Raw genomic sequence first — 16,779 nt, forward strand, 5'->3', positions numbered from 1 at the left:
CTGGTTAGCACTACGGCTGTTTGTAAGATTTTAACACAACCTGAATAATTCACAAATTGCAAATATAAAGGAAACAGATGCTTGTAAAATAAACTGCACTCTGTGGTAGTAATCTCTTTTCAAATCTCTTTCAGTACCTTTCAAGATATTTAAAAATACTGTCTTCCATTTAAGGGCAGTTTCAGTGCTGAAAAATTGAATTGTTTGCTTCTTCAGCTCCTCTCTCCTCAGGACATATTTCCCTTTAAAAAACAGCTTCTTCATTACACTAAGTGGCAGCAGCCAACAGGTCTTTCAAGTCAAGTGTTTTCTAATATATTCCAGTCACGCTGGTTCTGCAGTCTGGCCTGCAAAAATGAAGCTGCTCATACTGCCATATTCTCAACAATGAGTTTTTGGCTCCTATGGGCATGTCTTTGGGGGTTCTGTAATCCTTGGTCTTACTCATCTGTCTACAGGGTTCTCCAAAAGAACCATGGCCAACCTGACCACCTCTTTTTCAGCTTCTTCAGCTTTCTGCTCCTATTCTCCTTTCTCCATTTCCTTCCACCTGCCAGGAGATAATGAACCCATCCTACCCTGTTCTAACATACACTGAAAAGGATATAAAAAGTTCTTTTAATTAAAAATAAATTCTATATTGGCAGTACTTGTGACTGAATATATTGGCAGTACTTGTGACTGAAATCCTGTTAAACCCTAGGGTTGTATGAAAGTATTGACATAGATATGTTAACTATGAAGTGAGAAGGACAGTTCAGTCTTTGTGCTTGTCCAGTTGCTGGGCCCTTCTTTAACTTGGAAATGTTCCCGAGCGGGTAAACTTCTGTGATGTGGACACATTTCCATGGGAAAGGAATCTAGCTGCTCAACTAATTTCGCACTGGTTGCAAAAGAGTTTTTAAACAGCAGTGATTTTCAGGCACTACTGACAGGCAGGTTCACACCAGCAGTCTGCCTCTCTACTTCACTATCAGTACTACAAACCATCCAATAGCCTATTAAACACATACACTGCCAAATTCTTTCATTTCAGTATTTTCTCACTCATTCCAATAAATGGAAGGATACAGGGCTCTCCAGCTAGCCACCATACCAATTTCCAATTTCCAGTTTCCTTTTCAGTCAGATGCATCTGCCTGCTCACAGTGCAGCAGGACAGAAATACTTCATTTTCAATCACATTCACACCTTTGGCTAACATGTGTAGCATAACTTACACCATCACAACAGAGCTCTACTGCAAAACACAGAACAAGTTTCCACAGAAGGTATAACAACTCTAGAGAAATTGAAGTCTGGAAGCTGTGATCTCATTTTAGTTACCACTAAACCAGTTACATTTAGCTACCAGTTACATTTAGCTTTAATTTCACATTTGAGATTTGAGAGTTCTTAACCAAGGGACTATCTCAAATGGTATTCGTAAATTTCTATTTATTTCTTATGAAAAACTGTAAAGTTGAAAAATTATTGCATGAACAAATCAGTAAAGATATTTTCATAATGGATTACTAATACTGTAACTCTGTTTCTGCATATGTTTATTTGCATGGCCCCCTGATGGCTCCTTACAGCTGTCTTAACTGAAGTGGCCTCACTGCTGCATACTACCCTTGTCTTAAGTTATTAATCTATTCTTGTGAGAATTTCTTACTGTAAACACCAGTTTTCTCACACTTGTTGCTGATCATACTAAAGATGTTGTTCGATCAGTTGAAGGTTATTGATTTGATTCATACACCTATCCAGTTCTCTTTCAGCTCCCTCTTACACTTAGAAAGTTCACAGCAATATAAAAAGAAGTAAAAAATTGTTATGGGCAGCCACAAAATAGCTTTAGTGAAGAATATATGTGAAACATCGTATTGAAACCGACCCTGGGAGTCCCATCCAACACAGTCTTGGCTCTTACTCTTGTGGTTCATTAGATGTTTGCTGAAATCAATATACTAATATATGAAGCTTGAGTATTTGATGAGTGTGCATTTTAAAAAAAAACCCATTTCATAAAAAAATTTCAAACAGAACAGCAGGTAACAGAGTAGCAGAAAAGGAGAATGACGTATCTTCTTCAACTATATACAGAAGTATACCACATATATTCTACCATTGTGCCTGTAACCTCCCAATTTAATCTTTTTTGCCTGCTGAACAACAGACTCTTCCCAGATTGCCAGTGAATAGACTTAATGGTAACTATGGTGACTGAATGAGAAGTGGACTGTGATCTCCAGTTATAATAAATTTATTTCACAAATGCCTGGCTGTGTTTATTTGTGAAAACTATTATCAACCACAGAAGTTAGGGAATGGCTTTATAATTCTAAATACTCTTGTGTGCTAAAAAATTAGGCCACTCACTTTTCATAATGTTAAGTGGCAGGATAAGGAAAGTATCACCCTCCGGCTGACCTGTGTTACGGTCAAGAACAGACACAGCAGTGGGGAAAAAGCAGTACCTCTATGCTCAGGTATATAAGGGAACACACTGATGACAAAGTATTCCATTAGCAGTGAAATTAATGAAGCTTGCTTTCCAGTGGTCTGTGTCCTACCTTCACTGTCTCTGCAATACAGTAATCTCAGCTCTCTTACATAATATTTTTGCAAAGGCTAGAGACAGCACTGGTGTGTGTAGTCGAGGTCTAAGGCATGTGCTGACTGCCCACCTGCCCATCACAAACCAGACTGTACAAAGGCTGAGTTTTGCCTGATTTTCTCACAGGGGGGGCTATGGGTTTTTTAGAGATATTTTAGGAAGTGAATCACCTTCAAATTTCTACCCACCTCTCAAATTTGGGTGAAATTGGCCAAAATATTCAAAAGCTTCAAAGTTTTGAGACTAATTCACAGACTGCATTGCCTCGGGCTTTTTTTTTTTAGGAAATCATAATGAAAAACATAAGGCACACAACTCTACAGCTTCAGCAAAACTAAACTAAAATGAGAGGAGTACATTTATACTTAATTTCTTGTTCTGTTGCTCTTACCTAAAAAGAGAGCATGTAGCAATAAAGGGAGGTGAAGAGCCCAATCTTCTCTCACACTGTGATCCACTACCATCTCAGTCATGAAGATGACAGCAATATTGCACCTGGAAATTAAATCACAGTATCAGTTTGAAACCTCTTGCAGATATGAAAACAGTAACATGATGGCAATTTCTGAAGAAATAAACAATCTTTACATTTTCAAATTTGTAGCATTTCTTCTCAGTATGATTAATGCTGAAGCACCTTAGTTACAGTATTAAGCAGGTAAGTACCCATTACTGAAAAGAACACTATTACTGTCAATACAAATTATGTAAAAGAGGAATTTCAGAATATGCACAGCCTAGTTAGAATAAAAGATCAAGGGCAAAAAAAGTGTTATGAATAGCAGCCACAGAGACTTGGGAAAGAGAAATTTTCCTTTTCTGTTCTAGTTGTCTCTTCAGTCTGATTCTTATCAGAAAGTGATGTCCTACATTGTAAACAGGCTTTCTGGTAGAAATCTGGTAGAATTGCAAGCCTTCACTGAATGCTGATTTTAGCACTGGAAATCAGCAGAAATTGAAGGTATGATTTTCTGATGTTCTTAGTGGTGGGACAGTTGGATTGGTGTTGGTCAACCAGTAAGAGGAAGCATCTCACTGTCTGACACGTCAGAACAAGAAACTGCTCACCTATGAAGGGGTCCCCGGGGTGTGATGGTTTCTGGGAGGTAGTCCACAAGCGGTGCCCAACATCCTCCATTGTAAGGCATGGGCAGGGGATGTGGTTGTTTGGTTTCAACAATATTCAATAACCAGCTTGTATACGGAGAAACAGGATCATCTGTGTGGAAAAGCATTAAAACAGAGTGCATAAGAACCAAGTCTGGTTACCTATTTTGGAGAAATAATAAAATAGAGTTTATGCTAATGTATCAGCTCAGCTGTTTGGAATGATGTGATAAGATGACATGAGGTTTTCAAATTCCTGTGTTCAATAACAAGTGATGCATTTTTAATCTCTCTTTCACGCTGCTGGAAATTAAACAGATTCCAGGCAGCACTGAGTGGTAGAAGCTGCAGCTGAATCCCTGCTGTCAGTAGCTTTGGATACAGATCACAAAGCACCAAGCAACAGACTTTCTCTTCAAAAATGAGAGAAAAGTTCAGCCAATGAAGCTGCTGTCAGAAGCCATCTGCTGCAAGGAGCTGCATACCAGTGACACATTCTTGCAGCTCCTCACCAGTGCCCTGCTAAGCAATGCTACAAAGGCAGAAGTTAAATGTCCTGAATTAGGAAGGAGGCATAAGGAATGCAAAAAACATCTTCAGGGTAATTTTCTTTCAACAGGGACGAATTACATCTTGAATTTCTCAAAGATGTATTTAGCTTTGCTTCAGTATGACAGCTGCTGTGTTAATAAGCAATAGGTTTTTTTCTTCCACCTGTTTATCTGCAATGATGTGGGTCAAGTAAGTTATTTCTAGCACTTTCTGTCTTCTCTTGGCTGCACAGCTTTGTTCCATCTCTCCTGTATTCTGTTCTCTCTCATTCTCGATTTTCCCATTGGTCAGCTTTTGTTTCCCAGGTCTGGCAGTCTGTGATACACTGCCACAGAAAGTATCCTTTCCAGTCCTGTTCTTGACATATATCCAAACATTGCCCTTTGTGAATTTTTAATGAGAGCATTATTTTTTGCTCTGTTTTTTTTGTTACACTTTTGCTTTTTAGGTAGGTTTGAAACTCTCAACACTTTCCTTTTTTGACAGCGTGTATCTGATGCTTGTTGGCTTTGCCACAGGAAACAAAACTGCTTTGATGCCTACAAAAGTATCAGAGCTAGCTTCTTCTAATACACATCACTTCTTGGTTCTGACAAAAAGTCTTCAGGTTTCCAGATATTCAGGAGCCCTTCAATATAGTAGCTGTTCCTCCAATTATTACTGAAATGTCAACTTTATCATGCCCATTCTTCAGTGTTAGTCTTCCAAGGAGCACGTTAGACCTTTATGATTTAGACCGCTACTTATTTCTCTCATACTCTGGAGGATGACTTATTAGTTACAGATAAAGAAAAACAAACTGACCAAATAATGTAGCAAAGTATAGCATTTTCACATATTCATCTTATATGGATTAACCAGGTAATGTTTCTCAGATGCTTTTCACATAAAAAAACACTGCCCAGTCACTACTTATTACTACCAACTTAAGTGTTTCACATAAAACTGCTTCATGAAGTCCACACTAATACCTAGCTCTTCGCTCATGTTTTCACAGGTTTATGTGCAGACGGAGAAAAAAAAAGCACTTTGCACCTTAACATACAATCTTTGCCTGAACAAAGCAGTTTCTGTGCAGAGTTGCGTTCCCTATTTATATCCTCAGCAATACATGTATGCTCAAGTGAACTGGAGAAGCCATACCACCAATTCCTTTGCAGCCTGGGCTGCCTGCCAGAGGGAATAAGTTGCACTTTCTTAATGGAGGTTGCATTATTTATCTTGTAGAATCACAAATGGTATTAGAATTACCCTTTCTTTTAGAGTTATACATAAATGTCGGTAGCAAAGTAAAATGTATTTTATTTTATATCTAGGTATTTGTATGCTTGCAGAAGGAACCCCTGTGAGAAGCAAACCTTGCATAAATATTCACAGTACTATAAAGCTTGCAGGCACAGGCAGGAAAAAACATTTGGGCACTGGCTTGAAGAGACATTCCAAAGGAGCGAAGAAAATTTCAGAATTCTTTAACCTTTTATTACTCTAACTCTTGTCAAAACCAGCAACTGGTGAAGAATGTTCTGATAATACATTGTTTTGTTTTGAAAGATTGTTCATGCAGATCAGATTAGTGCTGTGCTCCAATTAACATGTGCTGAAGAATTTTTAGTAGCTGCCATAAGAAAAACAAGACAAGTCTACTAAGAACCACTGAATTTAATGTTACACACTTTTCTGTGTATTTAAATACTACACTATGTACTTACCCAATATTTTGTAAATATTGTGCTTCATTATTAAAAATAGTTCTTGATATACGTTAAATTTTCCTATCGTATTGTACTTGACAGTGTTTCCATATTTTGTAGAAGAGTATTGCCAAAAAATTACTTAAAGAATATATAAAATCTTTACTTTTTATGTCAAATTACTGTCCCAAAATGGTGTCCATAGCACCAAGACAAGACATTATGGCCTCTATATTATTTGACCTGGCTTTATTGAGCTAGAGATGAAAGTAAATTAAAAGGTCTTGCCTTTTTTACATTTGGTTAGGGCCTAGCTGAAACCTGTAAATTGGCTTCCTTACAATTCACATCTGAAATGAAGTCAAACCATCCAACTCCTAAAATTTACACTGTTATTCAGTAGTTCACAGAAATAGCTTGGTTTTCTTTGGAATCTCTGCTGAGCATCAAGTGTCCATTTACAGTCCATTTAGCAGAAACACATAAAGAACAACAGGTGTGCTCAGGAGCACTATCTCACTCTCCCCTCTAACAAAGGTTTGCACAGTGCAGCCAGAAACTGGTTGCAGACAGCAGAGAAAAGCTGGAGGAGATAAGACCTCATTTTTAGAAACTTTTGAATCTCTTCTTCATGCTCATATAACATCACTCTATTTGGAGGGAAATACTGGCAAAGGGCGCAATTCACTCCCTGTAATGCTCTTGGAAGTCTTTTGCCTTGCCATGAAAGAAAGGTTCAGGGTGATACTGTCTGAAGGATTCTCTGCTGCTGCCTTCTGTGAAGTTCTCTGGCCTTTAAATAGGTTTGACTGAGCCCAGGTTAAACAAAGGAAATTAATTAAATGAGGTATGAAGGTAAAATAAGGACACTCCTTTTACGGTGATGTTACATTACTGTTTATACAGAACTTAAATAGCCTCCACCATCCATAAGAATGTTTTCCTCTCCCACCAAAACACCAGAAATTTCATCAAAGTGAGTAATAGAACTTACTTTTGTCATCATCATAAGATCCTCCAGAGCTATTACTGTACCTTGATTCTAGTCGGGTATGTGCTCTGATTACATTACTGAACCTTCAAATACAAGAAAAATCTTAATTAAAAATACAGACTGGTGTTAAACATCTGGACTATATGCTTACTCTACAAAAAAAAGCATTTCCTTAAGCATGCACTTTTATATGGGAGTAGACAGCAATGTAAATGAAATGCTGTTTCCTTCCACAAAAGAATAATTTTGCAGCCAGTTTCTGAAAAGTTCTAACAGTGTGCTCCTGTGTCACAAGCTTTTAAAATTTAGCAGAGGGAAAAATCTCATGCTGCAAACGTGTGATTTTCTTGAAGCAAGAAACTGTGCTAAGGCTGAACTGAGATATAAACTGTTCACAACTAGTATTTTGTCACAGCCCATGTTCCTGGGTAAAATTCTGGCAACCTGCTAAAGCAGTAACTGAGGGAATAGTCCAAAGTCAAGCTCACACTGGTATCAAACGCTGCAGCAGATCACTCTTCAATAGGAAAATCCAGCAACTGCCAGAGCAGACCTAGCAGAATAGTTAAGGTATATGAGAGCCAGAACAAACTGTTCACAGCTGTTCTCAAATCTGCCACAGATCCACGATAAGCTAACATTTACTGGTGATCTCCTCTGGCTTCCTCCACCTCCTTGTGCTGTCAATGTAATCGGGCCTGAAGTGGAGTGAGAGAAGCCATACTGGAGACTCACACACTAGCAATGATGTAAAAACATAATTGTTTCTTCAAAGCTAGGAAATTAATTACAAAACTGCATCAACTATATCAAACTAAACAAGATTGAAGGTTCTCTATGCAACATTCAATTTCTTACTAATGTGCGTACATATTATTGCAGGGTATTTAATTATACATTGACATATTATGCTGTTTCCAAAGCACATCTGTCTCATAAGAGCACAATAAATTCATTGTGGAGGTGACAAAAAGGCATCATGAGCCATCTTATTTCTGCTGTTTTCTGTCTTTTCAGTATTTGATTCACCTATATTTTAATAAATTCCCTTAATAAATGTGTACAAACTGACAATTACTGACATAGTTATCTGGCATAAAAAAATATAAAAGAAGAATAAAGTTAAGGAAAAATTACGAAGAACTATGCAGAGTTTAATTCTGTCCTGTATGAAACAAATGGAGAATACAGGTCATAGAAATTATTTGAGGGCAGGGCATTTTACATCATATTGCATCAACATAAAAACATAGGTATCTTCTGATTAGATTTGTATTATTAAAAAAGCGCCCACATTTATGAGAATAGTTTGTTTATAATCTATTACTTTCTGTAAACATTATTTAATATGTCTTGACACATGAAGTTAATATTAATGGGCATTCTAATGACACATTGGTTTTGAAGTGCAGATGCACTTACAGCTAGTGTCTTTGATAACATAAATACCAGCAATGAATTCAGGCAAATTATTTTACATTTTTTTCTGAGGAGTGTTTCAGCACGAATCAGAACACCAATACCAGAACTTTGTAATCTTCCTTTCATTTTTATCATCAGTCTCTGGCAGATTTGAATGCCAAAAACCTTTCTGGAGTCACATTTAAAATTTACGTAAGACAAGAAACCCTGAAAAACAGTAAGATATAAGATATAGTAGGAGATGAAGTTTGCTCAACTTATCTGCAAATCAACTGAACAAAAATCTAACTTCAAACTATACAGCCATAAACATTTATGTAAAGAATAATAAAAAAAAAAATCAGAGGAAAAATGGGTTGATCTTCCTTTTAAGTACATTTCTAGTGCGTATACTGAAAACCATCACTTTTGAGTCAAATCCTCTTTACTATCAGTTTGAAACCTTACTGACTACTAAGATGAGTGACATTTTTTACTTACATTTAAATTAGCAGACAGACATAACTAACGTGACAAAACGCTACTCATGTTTATAACAAGAAGAAGGCAAGCAATTCAAAAGGTTCTGAAGTACAGAAAAGTTTGCTCTGTACTTCTAAGTCCTGAACCTATGGAAAATGGGTTGGACTTCTGAAGTGATACTAGCGACTATCAGGAACAAGGCTGAGGAAAAGGCTGAGGTGCTTAATGCCTTCTTTGCCTCAGTCTTTAATAACAAGACTAGTTGTACTGAGTGAACCCAGCCTCCTCAGCCAGAAGACAGAGACTGGGAGAACGACCCCCCCACATTCCAGGAGGAGACAGTCAGTGACCTACTGCATCACATAGACACATACACGTCTATGGGACCAGATGGGATACACCCAAGGGTGCTGAAGGAGCTGGCTGGGGTGCTTGCCAAGCCACTTTCCATCATTTACCAGCAGTCCTGGCTGACCAGGGAGATCCCGACAGATTGGAAATCGGCAAATGTGACACCCATACATAAGAAGGGTTGGAAGGATGATCTGGGAAATTACAGGCCTGTCAGCTTGATGTCGGTGCCCGGGAAGCCGATGGAGCAGCTCATCCTGAGTACCATCACACAACACATGCGGGACAACCAGATGATGAGGCCCAGTCAGCATGGGTTTATGAAAGGCAGGTCATGCTTGACAAACCTGATCTCCTTCTACAACAGGGCGACCTGCTTATTGGATGAGGGAAAGGCTGTGGATGTTGTCTACCTTGACTTTAGCAAGGTCTTTGACACCGTTTCCCACAGCATTCTCCTGGCAAAACTGGCTGCTCGCGGCTTGGATGGGCACACGCTTCACTGGGTAAAAAACTGGCTGGATGGCCGGGCCCAAAGAGTTGTGGTGAATGGAGTTAAATCCAGTTGGCGGCTGGTCATGAGTAGTGTCCCCCAGGACTCAGTTTTGGGGCCACTCCTGTTTAACATCTTTATTGATGATCTAGACAAGGGGATCAAGTGCACCCTCAGTAAGTTTGCAGATGACACCAAGTCGGGTGGGAGTGTTGATCTGCTCGAGGGTAGGGAGGCTCTGCAGAGAGACCTGGACAGGCTGGAGCGATGGGCTAAGGCCAACTGTAGGAGTTTCAATAAGGCCAAATGCCGGGTGCTGCACTTGGGCCACAACAACCCCCAGCAGCGCTACAGGCTTGGGGAGGAGTGGCTGGAGAGCTGCCAGTCAGAGAGGGACCTGGGGGTGTTGATTGACAGCCGGCTGAAGATGAGCCAGCAGTGTGCCCAGGTGGCCAAGAAGGCCAATGGCATCCTGGCTTGTATCAGAAATAGCGTGGCCAGCAGGGACAGGGAAGTGATCTTACCCCTGTACTCGGCACTGGTGAGGCCGCACCTCGATTACTGTGTTCAGTTTTGGGCCCCTCACTACAAAAAGGACATTGAATTACTCGAGCGTGTCCAGAGAAGGGCAACGAAGCTGGTGAAGGGTCTGGAGCACATGTCGTACGAGGAGCGGCTGAGGGAACTGGGGTTGTTTAGTCTGGAGAAGAGGCTGAGGGGAGACCTCATCGCCCTCTACAACTACCTGAAAGAAGGTTGCAGAGAGCTGGGGATGAGTCTCTTTAACCAAGTAACAAGCGATAGAACAAGAGGGAATGGCCTCAAGTTGCGACAGGGAAGGTTTAGACTGGATATTAAGAAGTATTTCTTTACAGAATGGGTTGTTAGGCGTTGGAATGGGCTGCCCAGGGAAGTGGCGGAGTCCCCATCCCTGGAGGTGTTTAAGAGTCAGGTTGACATAGCGCTGAGGGATATGGTGTAGTTGGGAACTGTCAATGTTGGGTTAATGGTTGGACTAGATGATCTTCAAGGTCTTTTCCAACCTAGGTGATTCTGTGATTCTGTGAAAGTTCTCTTACAAAAATAAGAGGGTTTCAGTGAGAGAAGAAATATGTATCTGTCTGCGCTCGAGGATTTGAAGGGCCTTAAGCTTTGCATTTATTCATTCATCATTTGTCACTATGCAACATAAGTAGCAAAAGACTAAATTGAATATATGATTTCTAAGCAAAATATTTTACATAGTTTTCCTCTGTAACACATTTTATCCAGACAAAGGAAGTACCCTTGCAATCATGGATACAAATCTGCATACTAAATTTTACTCACTGTCCATGAAATCAAAAGGTGTGATCAAACCTGATTTTTCATAAAGATTTTAGTTGTCATTATTTGGTAGACACTCTTATTTTCCTTCTCCTTTGTGGGTAATTCCTACAAAACCATGATCTACTTAGCACAGTTCATTCAATGTAGGTTTAACAGATGTTTCTCCACAATGTATTATTAAGCAACAGTCAGGAACTAGAATCATGTGAATAGCTTTTTTTTAAAACTTCTACATATGCTCATTTTAAAATGATCTTACTGGGATAACAGCACTTAGGATCAGTCTGAGCATCAGAGTTCCTCTCAAAACAATGCAAAATATCTCACCCTTAGCATAGCAAAACACATACGTTTTGGAGAAAAAAAAAAACAAAGCACAAACCTTTCATCAGTCTCTTTCACCATTCTGTTCTCCTCTGCATCAGGAAAACTGTCTTGACCAGCTACAACAGTGTTACTGCTAGAGGTGGTTCCTGTACATGGGATGTCGATAGGAACACCTGTTAACATGCAGCAGACAGTATTTGAAAGGCAATAAAAGCCCATAACTTAATTTTTTTTAGCAGCCACAGTCAAAGTGATCATCCTGCAAGTATTTGAGCATATGAATGAACAGTTACCTCTATAAACCAGGACCTGCTTGCATGGCTGAATGCTTTGAGGGATAGATTAACATAATGATACACTTCCACTTTGTTTTTCAAGAATTTGGCAAAACATTGACAAGGTTAAATTATGGACTGGTGTCTCTTAAGTATCTTTGACTACTGCAGCTTGGAAATAGCATCAGGCCTTTGAAAACAGAACTGCCACACAGTTGAGGCTCTCAGTTTTCAGGAAACTGCTTTGGTGTATCTGCTGTGATCACAGCATTGATGATGTCTTTTTGTTCTGAGAAACTAGTGCTAGAAGAATCACCTCATATGAGTTCTGAATAGCACCAAACATTGCTAATATCCTATTAAAACAGTTGAGAGAATTAAGCATATGTTTACAAAGCATATACAACATTAGGAATCAAAAAGAACTGTAATTTAGATGTGAAACAAGGCCCTGAAACTTGCACTTTATATATACACAGATCTGAATGGGTGCAAAAGTAAGAGATTGTTTTTTCAAAGCGATGAAGACTCAAAAGAGCAGGAGAGCATAACTGAAAAGTATATTTAGGCCATACCAGAAGCTGCAGCTGAGGCTTTGTTACTGGCAGCAAAACGGTAAAATGGAGGATTATCGCAATGCTGGACTATTGGGTTCACTGGGTCAGTTTGCTGAAGCTCAAAAAGCAGCTCTTCCATTGTCTGAATAGTGTTATTGCGACATAGATATATCGCAACTTTTTTTATCTAGAGAAGAAAATAACAGTTATTAAACTCTGTTCAAAGTGAATTTCCAAAGAAATCAATACATGTTACACTGCAGTACTGAAAAGATCCAGAATACAAATGTTACTCCTGAACAGACACCACAACCACACAACTGCATCCATCTTGTTCATACAGAAATAAAACTGCTCACTTTGATACCAAGATCATTTCCCCAGCAGAGTGAATCTGTGATCTAATTACCCCACAGTTTTTGCTTACAATCCACAAATGAGCTGTTTGGGTATATAACTATATAGCATACACATATACAAACCCCACCTGATTTTGTACCTAACATTTAAGGATATCAGCATTAACTCTGAATCACACTCAGGGATGTACAGTTTGAGTATGTGATTTCCACTGAAGATGAATCTTACTCTCTTGGATGTAGCAAACTTCTCATCTAGAAAGCTAGAACCACCCAAAACTTCATGCCTGTATTTCCAGATACAGTTGACGTGAAAGAGGTAGCTGTAGCCACAAAGAATAAGCCAGGCTCTGAGTAGCTACCTATATCTGTAATCAAAGTAATAGTACATGGAAGAAAGGCAGAACAATTATGTATAGAGACTTCATGCATTGTGATTTGAAAAATCTGGGAGTATAATTTAGAGAACTGCTGGGACTTTCTATACATCATTTAACAAGAACTCAAACATTATTGTATGCACTGCAGCAATGAGGACTTGAGATACTGAGATCGAATTAGACTGAATTCTTGAGGAAAAAAAACCTGATGGTTATTAAAAGCAGAGACTCTGGCTCAATAACAATTGACTCCTAAACTGTTGGAGCTGGGAGATCATATGGAGAAGCATCCCTCTGTGCTTGCCTTCTTGTTTTTAAAGATGTCCCTAAACAGATGCTTATAGTGGAGCTAATACACTGAACTGAACAGACTGTTGGCCTCACCAAGTATTGCTGTTCTTAAACTCTTAAAATACTTCCATTAAAATAACTTCCCGACTGCTTCTCTTTCCCTCTTTTTTTTCTCTCATTTTCTTTTGCTTAAAGTAGAGAAAATGCACATATTCAAAGTCTTTTGTACTGTACTGTGCTAAACATTTTTCAGGGACTTTCCAGATAAAAATATACCTTCTTTCCAAGGCTCATTTCTAGTTGGGCTCACAGTGCCACTTCAGCTTCTTTCACCCCAGAAGGGGTCACGTTCCCTACACTAAATCTTCGCTGATAAGGCTTCTAAACTGCAAATAACGTAAGAATTTTTTCAGTATGTATGTGAAAGAAAGGACAGCTCAGCAACTTGTCCTGGGGCACTGGGAAAAAATGCTTAAAGGAAACAATTATAAGAGACAAAGCAATGAATTTAGCTGATTGGGGAAAAAAAAAAAAGTAAGTCAGGCATGCTTTTGGCTTGGACCCACACAGGCAGAACAGATGGCTGAAGGCATGAAGCAGCTGGTGACTGCCTTGGGGCACAGAGGGCTCCAAAAGGAGATAGGTAAACTGGCAATCTTGCAACTGCATGGTCTTTTGAGTCCAGGTGAGCTGCAACAGTGCTGATAAACTGCTCAAATTACCTTTATTTGCTAATGTGTGAGTGTTATCTACATGATAATGGAAGATACATGTTTATGGTATCAGTAGTCTTATGTAGTTAGCAGTTGGGTATGATTTATCTGCAAACTCCAGGGCATTATCAAAACACTGAGCAGATGTGTGTGATGAGCCCGGTGTATTTTCCTACTCCAGACAAATCTATCAGTTAAGGGGTGACTCATAAGCACAGTCAGGCTTCCTACAGAAGTTGAAATTTTTTTCAGATTTTGCAAAATCTGAGAATCAGACTTTTAACTCAACATTACAAAACACAGACTAACAGGGTGGCAGAAAACACGGGAACCTTGTCAGCTGCCACCACCAATGAAGACCTGATTGTCTTGTTAACAGTCATCAGAAGCCTGGGAGGGAGAGCAGAAAAGTCCCACAGACAAAATAGGAGATGCTGAGCAGATGAAGCTGGAGATGTCAAAACAGACTGCTCTGTTTGTGGAGTAAGAGGACTGTATTGTCCTGGAGGATGACAGGACTGTGAGAGCCAAGGCTTCGAGGCAAGGGGGTTTGGAAAGAGTTCAAGAAAGAAGAAGTGCTGTACGTAGGAAGGGGGTTTGAGGTACACTGCTCAAAGCTGTGGGATAGCAATAGTTTTGGAAAAAGGATATGTTGAAAGCTCTGGGTTGACAAGTATCTGAATGGGTGGACAAGGTATGAGAGGGGCTCCCGGGCCAGAGGGTTATCAGGCATTTCCAATCAGGCTACAGACTTAGGTGTGAGACATATACTTAGCACAGGACTACTCCTTCCTCTTAGAAAACTGTTTCTTTTCTGTTTGCAAATTGTCAGAAATACAACAGTCCTCATTTTGCTTCTTACCTCTGTGATTTCCACTTGTTGCCTGCCAACATAGCTCCTCCTGATGGAGGCCACCTTTGGGCCTGATCCCAGTTCTGTCACAGACTGTAGGATCAGTCAGGTTAGAAAGAACCTGGTCTCTCATCTAACCTCCTGCTCAAAGCATGGTCAACACTGAGTGGAGAACCTCTGACACTTTGTCACAACTGATGGAAAGATCTTCATTACCCTTAAGATATTTGGGATCAACTGCTTTGTCTTCTCATATATAGCTTGAGCTTGTTCTTACAGCAATGCCACTTTCAAATCTTTCTTCTTTTGACTAGCTAGGCAACACTGACTTTGCATATATACTGATTTGAGAAAACAGAACAGTAAACCCTACAAATAAAAGGAAACCAACAGGATGTCTATGGTACAATAACATCATCTTGAAAATTTTTATGGTCTTCTATATTTCGTTTATTCTATTATGCAGAGCAGTCATCATAAACACTTTAAGCAAAGTATTTCAGCAACTGTACATGAAGTATGTTTATGAGGCTTGTTAGATAAGTTTGATTCACATTAATAGTAATTTCAAATTTATTTCAGGGAAAGCAATAAAAGGGACTAACTAATAAAACAGCATATTGTAAGTATGCTAGAAGATTTACTAAATTTAGATTCTGTTTCACCCAGCAACTGAGCAATAAGGAACATGGGAATGGGATTATCTTGCTTTTCTCAGACAGCCCTGATTTTATTTTAACTTGAATAATAACAATATCCTGCACAGTTTGACTTGAACATAGCAGGAACAGTTATATAATTCATGACAGCCATGCAAAGGCAAAAGTTGATACGGTAAGGAGCTTATAGAGGTTAGCTATTTTGTGCCTCTTGAGATGTCCCACAGAAAGCCTTAGTCTGCTAAAGGAGAAGAGAATGTAACACTTTCTTAAAACTACACACTTTTCTGAAGGAACACCTAAATCTTTACAACAAACAAACTAATAAGATCATAACATGTTATGTCCCATTCATGATATAACATCCATTACTGAAAGAACTTCCAAAATTTAACTAATAGCTTTGTAAACTAATTGATTACTGAGAAACATTATAAGCATTTAGTATTTTTACTTAATTTTTCATGCAAGTTATTTAACCTCTGAACAGCCATTCTGTCTTTCTAATTAAACTTTAAATATATATATAAATTGTGTATTCTGGCAATTTATGGCTGGTCCCTGTTACTGGCCCCTTACACAGACATGCAAAGTTGCTCTTTGCTTGAGGAGGAGCCCACCTCTTGCTTGAAATGAGGTGTGCTCCACGGATGGAGACTGAGATTCCCACCACTCAATTCCTTTCTTGAATTTCAGTTTCTTGGCTCCTTCATTCCCATGATTTAATTTTGTACAGTATGTTGGTACTTCTTATTTTTGAAATAGAAATTAATTTTCTGGAGGTAATATCTGTTTTCTTCATTAAAACCTATGCCACCAATAGTAAATAAAATAACATGCAAACACTTACATAAGGTAAAAGGATGGTATCACTGCTAACACCACATAAGCTAATGAGAAATTGCAGTGTTATCCTAAGGTTGTTACTCCATTTTTCATTGTTGGCCAAAGCATTCCAGACATTTTCCATCTCTGGGCCGGGAATTTCATCTCCGTACTGCAAAGGATCATAGAGATACATTTCTTGAAATACACAGACCTCCAGACTAAGGCATGCTCTTTTAGAGCATTTTCTCATACAAAACCAACAGTAAAATACTGTAAAAAGCAACAAAACAGTAGTTTCAAAAGCTACCTGACAGACTTCAGAGCATAAATTCTATTAAAAAGTATTCAGGTTCAGATCCACAAAAAGACTTAAATCACACACACAGAGAAATCTTTCAGGAATGTAAATTCAACAGGTGATCCTAAAATCAAGCAGTTTATTTGGCTTCATCTTTACAACTGTTCAAGGAACTCAAGTTTTGTTTCTGCATTTCTGTACCTAAGTGCTTTGGCCTTCACAGTAGTGAGCAATTT

The 16,779-nt window shown here is 38.9% G+C and overlaps 1 protein-coding gene across 5 annotated transcripts in view; it reads right to left on the bottom strand.

Moving 5' to 3' along the window:
* Nucleotides 1-16,779, bottom strand: part of FRY (FRY microtubule binding protein) — a 217,630-nt gene that overhangs the window by 53,781 nt on the left and 147,070 nt on the right. For 3 of the 5 annotated variants that reach the window (XM_074859864.1, XM_074859861.1, XM_074859860.1), the window contains 6 exons: nucleotides 16,268-16,414; nucleotides 12,181-12,349; nucleotides 11,386-11,476; nucleotides 6,947-7,029; nucleotides 3,671-3,821; nucleotides 2,994-3,097 (listed from right to left, as the gene is read on the bottom strand). In XM_074859864.1, coding sequence (XP_074715965.1) covers nucleotides 2,994-3,097; nucleotides 3,671-3,821; nucleotides 6,947-7,029; nucleotides 11,386-11,476; nucleotides 12,181-12,349; nucleotides 16,268-16,414 — 745 coding nt within the window. Of the gene's footprint in view, nucleotides 1-2,993; nucleotides 3,098-3,670; nucleotides 3,822-6,946; nucleotides 7,030-11,385; nucleotides 11,504-12,180; nucleotides 12,350-16,267; nucleotides 16,415-16,779 lie in introns of all 5 variants that reach the window. The other 2 variants (XM_074859862.1, XM_074859859.1) reach the window with 1 other exon arrangement.

Source organism: Strix uralensis, chromosome 2 (assembly GCF_047716275.1).
Source record: "Strix uralensis isolate ZFMK-TIS-50842 chromosome 2, bStrUra1, whole genome shotgun sequence".
In the NCBI taxonomy this organism is placed as follows: Eukaryota; Metazoa; Chordata; class Aves; order Strigiformes; family Strigidae; genus Strix; species Strix uralensis.